This window comes from Echinops telfairi, unplaced genomic scaffold (genome assembly GCF_000313985.2).
Source record: "Echinops telfairi isolate 266 unplaced genomic scaffold, ASM31398v2 ScPeMD7_7412;HRSCAF=8450, whole genome shotgun sequence".
In the NCBI taxonomy this organism is placed as follows: Eukaryota; Metazoa; Chordata; class Mammalia; order Afrosoricida; family Tenrecidae; genus Echinops; species Echinops telfairi.
In genome coordinates this window covers 11,656,791-11,665,009 of record NW_022111312.1, presented here as the reverse complement: position 1 = coordinate 11,665,009, position 8,219 = coordinate 11,656,791, and the positions used below count along the sequence as shown (strand labels likewise).

Sequence of the window (8,219 nt, the reverse complement as noted above, 5' to 3'; positions counted from 1 at the left end):
GTGGAACACAGGTAGGAAGCCCGCCCACGCTCACCATCTTCCTGCTTGTTTGCAGGTTTGGCATAAATGGCGTTCAGTGGAAACCCGGGCTCTCCAGGTATGGGGAAGTTAGTGATGCCCAGTGTGTACATTTCTTTCTCCCCTTGGCTTCTGGAATTGCACTACAAAAAAAAAAAAAAAATCATACACATACAAATTTCACAGGGAAAAGAGTAATGCCCCCCATCGCCCATATTTAGAAATCTGTTCCTGACTTTTGATTATGAATTTGGGTGAAGGGTTACAGACCAGATCACTGGTTTTCCATTCAACAATTCACACGTATTTTGTTTCATCTCATTAGGTGCCGTCCCTTTGATGTAACGTTACTGATCCCACTTCCTCCTTGTGTTTCCTGTTCCCATTCTTCCATCTTTCCTAACCCTTCTGAACTTTGTCCATTGGCAAATGCTGCCCTGTTGGTCTCAAGTGGTTGATTATTCCAAAATGTGCACATCTCCTTGGTACTTAGCAAAAATTGAGCCCCAAAGGTGAATTCATTTCCAGACCTGAAGACTACCAGGGTCCATATTCTCACGGGTTGTACCAGTTTTCATGTGACCAGTAAGTCTGGTCATTCTGTGATTTTCAGTTTCATTTCACATTGGGAAAAGTACAATATTTCAATGGCAGTTTTCCGGTCTATGTGGGATGGTGGGTGTTATTCATGTGCTTTGGCCTCTTTGACAATCTGGTGAAAGGTTACGGGCCCTCCCCTTAGAGTAGGAAATTAGAAGGGTAATCAATGAGAATAAAAGACAATAATCAAAATACGCAAGAGTCAACTCTAAGCTTCTTTAGTAATGGGAAGATACCATAACATCTAGTGGCAATGAAGTTGGTCACAGGCATCGTTAGCCCAGCTATCTTGCTGTGTGTCTTGCCTACAATGATAACTGAAGTAACTGCTACATTTCAGTGAGAGGTTAGTGTAAAGGAAGCTGTCACCCTCAACCTGGGCCACCCACTTTAAGACCTTGAGCTCTATCCTTGGACCTCAGAACTCCAGAGGCAAGAACTTTAAAAAAAAAAAAAAATCCGTGTAATTTAAGGAGACTCAGGCGGGTCTCTTAAGCATAGATTCTAAATCAGAGAGAATATTTTCTATTTGCCCTTAAAGTCTCAAGAAAGGCCAGATGGCTAAAAGGACAAACACCTACTAATAATTTAAGGGCTTTGCGTTTAGTTACCTTCTGGAGTTTCTTTAGGCATTCGGAAATGTAGAGAGTGATATATATCAAGGTCCTGTCTGCTTCATTCTACAGGAAGAAAAGCAAAACTGAAACATAGGTCTAATCAAAACATAACAATTATGTGCAACAAACGAATTCATACTTTTATTTTGGACTATCTATGGAAAATTCTAATAGCATAGCACTCAGCAGCTAACCAAAAGGCTAGTAGTTCGAGTTCACCTAGATCTACTTCTGAAAAACCAGGCACTGAGAATGCTGGAGAGCAAAGTTGTCCTCTGATCCATGAGGAGCTGTCATGAGTCACAACCAACTCAACAGCAGCTAATAACATCACAGCATCAAAAACACACGGTTCCCAAATCCCTCAGCCTCTGAGGCCCCCTTTTTGCCCACTCAAGGGGAGGCAACTTCCTCCCAGAGCTGGTGGCTGCTCCAGCTCGCGTCATCTCCCCTCTCTGGGTTCCCCTCACTCTGCGTTAGGAAGGAGAATTACACAGCTGCCAGGAAAACCTGAGACACATCATCTGCTTGGCGAACTTTTAAAACCCCTTTCACTTCCGGGTCCCTGGGGAGAACAAAACAGCAGGAAGGAGAAGCAATTACTCCTCCAGTGAGTGGCTGGCTCCTGAGGACTTCTACTGGGCCACGCCGTGGCCAGCCCAAAAGCAAAATGGAGAATGCTGGAAGTGGGTCTAGTCTCAGGCCAATTTCTAATTTAAAAACAGAAGCCAAATTCCATTTCCCTAGTTTTAAAACCTGATTATTTGGGAGAGAACTGAAGGAGGCGACTTGTATTTACGTGCATTCATTACAAACCAAACAGTTACACTTCAGTCCTGCATTAGGTACATAACACTCTGCTACCAGTACAGAATGTTCAGACTAAAAGGGGTAGATGAAGAGTCCACAAGCGAACAACTGACATGCTAGTTGATCTAAGAGGCTAAGGGGTTGAAGTTGAAGCTGCATAGTCTACAGTTATTAAGAAGACTCACCGGCATTCCTTGTAACTTGCTCATACAGGATCTTAACATGTTTTTTCCTTCCTTTTTTCCCCCCTCTTCCCCTTTCCTTATCTGTCACCTCTCTTCACCTTTGACCTCATCCTCACAGAACCAAAAAAGCAAGAATGAAGAGTGAGTGTTTCCGTGTCATTAAGCTTTCTTCTTTGCCCTAGGCCAAGTTCAGAGAAAGACGAACAACGGTATGGTATATAGGATTCTTTAGTTCGGGACTCATCCAAACTCAAACACAGAGTGGGCACTTAGTAGGTGCTGAGTTAAGGCTGAAAAGGTTAAGAAGTCGATAGGAGTCGTAATTGATTTGATGGATTTTTTTTTTTTTTTTTGGGTAGGTAAGGAAGTATCTAGACTAGAAATTGGCACATTTTCTTTGTAAAGGGCTAGGTATCGTAGATGTTCTGGGCTATAGGTCTTTGTTATAACCTCGTGAGTCTATTTTTGTGGCGTGAAAGCAGCCAAAGAAGGCATTTAAACAGATGACTGTGGTTGTTTCTCAATGAAACTATGTTTGTAAAAAGCGGTGACAGGCCTGGGTGGTGGCCCTCAGGCCATAGTTTGCAGACCTGTGGCAGAGACTCTAGAGGGGGAAGAGAAGCAGGAATAACTATACAGAACCTAACAGTAGGTGCTGGTCTCAATTTTTAAAATCACACTGTTTTATTCCATTTATTGAATCTTGTTTTAGTCTGTTTACTTCTCATAGGAATCTTGACTGAAGGTAGATATTGATCCCTGTCAGAAAGCTCTGTAACTTACCTTAATTTCATAGTTTTTGAAGAAGACGTTGGCCTTGAAGTAATAGATGGCCTCATCCACAATATCTGTATCTTTTGCTAAACCAAACATAAAGGAAAAGGGCAGAGAACGTTAGTCAAATGTAAAATATAACACCAAAAACAAAGGCACAAAGAGTTGCTCAAAAAGTTAAAAACAGAATTATCATAGGATCCCGCAATTCTCCACCCCAAAGAGCCAAAAACAGGTGCCCAAACACGTTATCTGCACACATACACAGCACAGTAGAATAGCACAGCAGTGCTACTCACAACAGATCATGAGTGGACATGGTGGTGAACACACAACTGAGTACTGTTTTGCCCTACAACATGAAGGGACTTGGAAATATTTCACTTAGTGAAATAAGCTGGACATAAATAAAAGGCTGGCTACATATTTGCATGAAATCCCAAAGTAGGCCAATTCAGAGAGAAAGCAGCAGACTGGTGGTAACCAGTGGCTGGAGGATAAGAAGAATGGGGAGCAAAGGTTAAATGTGTATCGGTTTCATTTTAAGGTGATGAAAATGTTCTGGAACTGGAGACAGGTGGTAGCTGCACCGCACTGTAAAGGCACTGAAAACACAAACCAAACTCATTGCCTTGGGTTGATTCTGAGTCACAGTGATCCTACAGGGCAGAGTGGAACTGCGCCGGAGAGTTCCACTTTTGTAAAGGCCCTACATCTTTACAAAAGCAGACTGCCTCCTCTTTCTCCCAAGAGCAGCTGGCGGGGTCATGTGGCCAACTCTTGCTTAGCAGCAGGGCTGAGCACCAATTCTACTTGTAAATGTTCTGTCACACATCGTTCACTTTAAAATGGTAAATTCAGCTACATGGCTTTCACTCATTATTATTATTATTTTTAAGTTAAAAAGAAAACAAAATTTTTTTTTGAGAAACGATATACAAATGCACTTTACACAATTGATGTGTGTATGGATTGGGATAACAGTTGTATGAGCCCCTAATAAAATGTTAAAAAAAAAAAAAAAGAACTAATTATGTTTAGATTGAGCAAGGATTAAGTGTGAGCCAAAAATCCAAAAAAAGAAAAAAAGAAAAAAAAATAGCTAAGCTCAATTGTCAAGAGTTTTGAGGTTAGACAAAATGAAACAATGCTACTGAAATATAACCATATAAATATAAAATATACAATACCTGGAACAGTATCTATATGGCCTATTTTTAAAAAAATAAATGTTCATTAGGGGAGGAAACTCAATATCAAAAAACATCCACTACCGGGAAATAAGTGACTATTAACATTTAGAGAACATATTTCTGGATTATCCCACAATGCATTTATAAAGATCAACTGAAATGCAGACGAACTTTAAAGGCCCCAATTAAATTAAATTAAAGCCCTCAATTGCCACTTGGGAGCATGCTGGGGCTCAAATACACATCTTTCCATAATAGAGTATTTTTGTACACGTTGTTCTCGATGGTTAGACTGAGAAAAGCCAGAAATGCTATTTGACAAAGATGGATTTTATTACACAACTTCTCTGGCAATTTTTTGTTTTCTTTTTCTTATTTTTAAAAGGTCAAAATCCCAGGGTCTCGGTATCCGGCAGCTGGTCTCAGCAACACCGCGTCGGTTATTTATACTTCAAGTCCGTGACTGCCTGCCTCTCCGTGGCAGAAACACACAGTAACCCTGGGGCACTTGTGTGTGGTCATCCGGTTGTCTAGACCCCAGCTCATTCCCCAACTAAAAAATTTCCATGGAATTCTAATGCTAGACTTGTGTTCCTTGAAACTGATTTATCTGAAAAGAAAACTTCCTCAGAGGATTCAACGGGATCTACAAAAACCAGTCTGCTCTTCCAAAATTAGGATTTGGGCATGAGGTGGGGTAAGGCAAAGAAAAACATAAACTAAGGGGACTTTGGTATAGAAAGAACTCGAAAGAGACTTTTTGACTCTAAATGGATTGAATTGAATAGAAAGACGGTGATTCAACCCAGCTAGCAGCTCCATGGAAAACCTGCCTATCAGCTCCTATAAAGATTTCAGCCTCAAAAGCGATGCAGCAGATCTACCCTGACACACAGGGTGCCTAGGAGTTGGAATGAACTCGCTGGTTGTGAAAATGGCATAGTAGCATTGTCAGACCCCCTCAGTTAACTACACAAGGGGGGAGGAGAGAGAATCAAGAGCAACATCACCCCAAACTTGATCCCTAGGAGGCAGAGCTCACATGTACCTCTACCCTCCAACCTCTTTACCCTTCTTCTCTTCTGGGTTTGATAACTCACAGTTATGGATTAATTAGGAAAATCACAGGTTACAATTCAGGATCAGGAAAGGCACAGGCTACAGTCTTTGGTCAGGGCAGCTTCTTGGCCACGCCTATAGGCAGGCCTCTTGACCCCCTCATCCTGGCCTCTTCACTGTTCAGGGAAGTATTCAAGCTCTTGAGTTCTACCAATAAGTTCCCAGAGGCACCCTAGTCTACCAGCAAGCCTCTCTTGCTCTGTGGGCCAGGAAACTCACTGAGCCATCTTCTGCCAGGTCTCTGAGTTCTGCTGTTGCTGTTTCCAGCCTCACTTTCCATCCTCTCTAGTGTCACAGCTGTCTCTTGGGCCTAAGAGCTTCTCAGTGTGGGGACCTCAAGTCCAAAGCAAACGTTATGTTCTCGACTCTTTTTGATAGTAGTGAGGTCTGCACCCCCCTCCCTAGCCCTCCTTTAGTCTCAAGGATCAGCTCATTTTAAATCTAAAGGGATGATGATATTAACCAATCTCCTACAATGATTATTTGGATAGTCCACCCATATCTGCATTATTAGCAGGGTGTCCAAACCCTTGGTGGGCCACACACACCTGTTTTCATTGTCCCACCCAATCATTCTGAGTGAGTCTCAAGACCATGGCTAAAAAGGCCACATTATACTAATTCACTACACTGCAATGACACCTAACAACAACATTTAGGTAGCTCATAGCACAGGTATTCTCTCCTCGAGAATCCAATTCGGTTCTAATCCAGCACCGAATATCTTCTGTGATCTGACTTCTAGGGGTCCCGTTCTCCCATGAAAGTGACCGAACTACAAAGGGGCTCAATACTAGACTGATTCCATCTTTGGTCAGGTGTGCCTTCTGATGCATTACACAGTCCTCTTCTCAAGGACTCTGGGCCAACCGGATTCATACTCTGAAATTTACTTCTTTGTTTCTTCTTTCTTTTCTTTATCTGAGAACCACATAAAGACTGTAGTGACTCACCACATTTTTAACTTTACCAAGCAACAGACAGGTGTTGAAGGAAAATTAAATCAAGCCAAAGGCATGTCAAATACTCTAGGAGAAGAAGGGAGTTGTGGTCAGTACAAAGTAGGTATTATTTCTGCAAATAGAAGGCCTCATTTTTCTCCTGTGGAGCATCTGGTGGTTTTGAACTGCTGACTCTGTGATTAGCAGCCCAACGTATAACTCACTAAGCCACCAGAGCTCCTCCTCAAAGTAGGTTTTATAACCATGCCTCAGGCCTAGGTGCAGGGAAAGCCTATGTAATAAGTACATTTGGCAACACATCTCAAATGTGCCAGAAGAGCCTCAGATAGTATATGAAAAAAATAGGGTCATCTGAAAAATAAAATAAGTTTCCAAAAGCAGAATTTTTTTTTTTTAAGGGCAGAGTATCAAGGAAGAAAGCAAAGATGTAAAACCCAATAAAGCAAGAGTATAAGGGGACTGCAAGAAGTGTGGGGGAAATGATATGAAAGATAATGAAATTTTCCCACAAACATTTTAAAACAACTCCTCCAGCCCCCTGGTAGAGATCAGTAAATAACATTATAAAAGATACTAAAAATAATGGATAAACGTAGCAGATTTAGATGGGAAAGCTTAAAACACGTTGTTTTCAAGCTTGCTGCAGAGATGGATAGGGGCGTGGCATTCTCCAGAGGCAGCAGCAATGGGTGGAAAGAACTGAGCGTGAAGGCAGGACACAAGGTCCAGGATCTAGCCTGTCTCCTCTTCCCCAGCAAAACACAAAACTATCCTGGAGAAATGAGCAGCGATGCAAGGTCCCTACTAGATGTGACATGTTTAACAATCACCATGAGAGGCTTAGAACCCAGCGTCCACCAAGCAAGAGGATGCACAGGAGCAGACTGAGACAGAGGGCTGAGTGGACAACTACCTAGACTGAACAGCAGAGCGTTGCCTGACATTCCACACCAAAACCTCAACGTGAAGGGAAAGGCCTGACTTACTCTCTCTCGGAGCAGGTCCTTTGAACTGACTTCTGATAGGTAGCAGGGCCATGTTTCCAATGAGTTTGGTGTCCGGGTCCATGAGAGAGGAGTGGTAGGCCTGCAACAGCAAACCAGGTACGGTTTCAGAAAGAGAGAAAATGCCTTGGGAGCAGGCAAGGACAAAAAGGGCACCTTTGTCTAACATTCATTACACCCAAAACCAAACCCACTGCCTTTAAGTCCATTTCAACTCATCGTGAAGGTATAGGACAGAGCAGAACAGACCCACAGAGCTTCTATGATGTCCATCTTGATGGAAACTGCACGGCTACATCTTTCTCCCCCGGAGTGCCTGATTAAGTTCACACACAGCCTCACGCTTAACCCAATGTGTCACAAGAGCTCCCATGATTCGGGAAGAAAGGAGGGAAGGCAGAAGCAGTGTGCGGGAGCTGCCTTTTCTAGTTTACAAAAGTGGTGTATATTGCAGGACTGGCAAGCTAATTGTTATACATCACCCTCATTAAATATTTAGTGATAGCAATTTTTTATTTTTTTAAAATTGTATTTAAAACAAAGATTTTTTTTAAAGGCTTTTAAAAGCACATTTGTACATTCATTGCCTTCATCATTCTTGAAACATTTGCACTCCACCTAAGTCCCTGGCATCAGCTCATTTTCCCCCCTCCCCCCTCCCTCATGAACCCTTGACTCACACCACTGGTCCTGAAGGGATCTGCCCTGGATTCCCTGTGTTTCCAGTTCCTATCTGTACCAGTGTACATCCTCTGGTCTAGCCATATGTGTAAGGTAGAATTGGGAGGAGGAAGCATTTAGGAACTAGAGGAAAGTTGTATGTTTCATCATTGCTACGTCGCACCCTGACTGGCTCGTCTCCTCCCAAGACCCTTCTATAAGGGGATGTCCAGTGGCCTACAAATGGGCTTTGGGTCTCCACTCCGCACTCCCCGCC

General features: G+C 42.6%; 1 protein-coding gene across 1 annotated transcript in view; it reads right to left on the bottom strand.

Annotated features, from left to right (window-relative positions):
- Positions 1–8,219, bottom strand: part of ARPC3 (actin related protein 2/3 complex subunit 3) — a 13,307-nt gene that overhangs the window by 2,186 nt on the left and 2,902 nt on the right. The window contains exons 2-5 of the mRNA XM_013006404.2: positions 7,265–7,364; positions 3,014–3,090; positions 1,230–1,298; positions 35–161 (exon numbers count right to left, since the gene is read on the bottom strand). Of these exons, the coding sequence (XP_012861858.1) occupies positions 35–161; positions 1,230–1,298; positions 3,014–3,090; positions 7,265–7,364 (373 nt within the window). The remainder of the gene's footprint in view (positions 1–34; positions 162–1,229; positions 1,299–3,013; positions 3,091–7,264; positions 7,365–8,219) is intronic.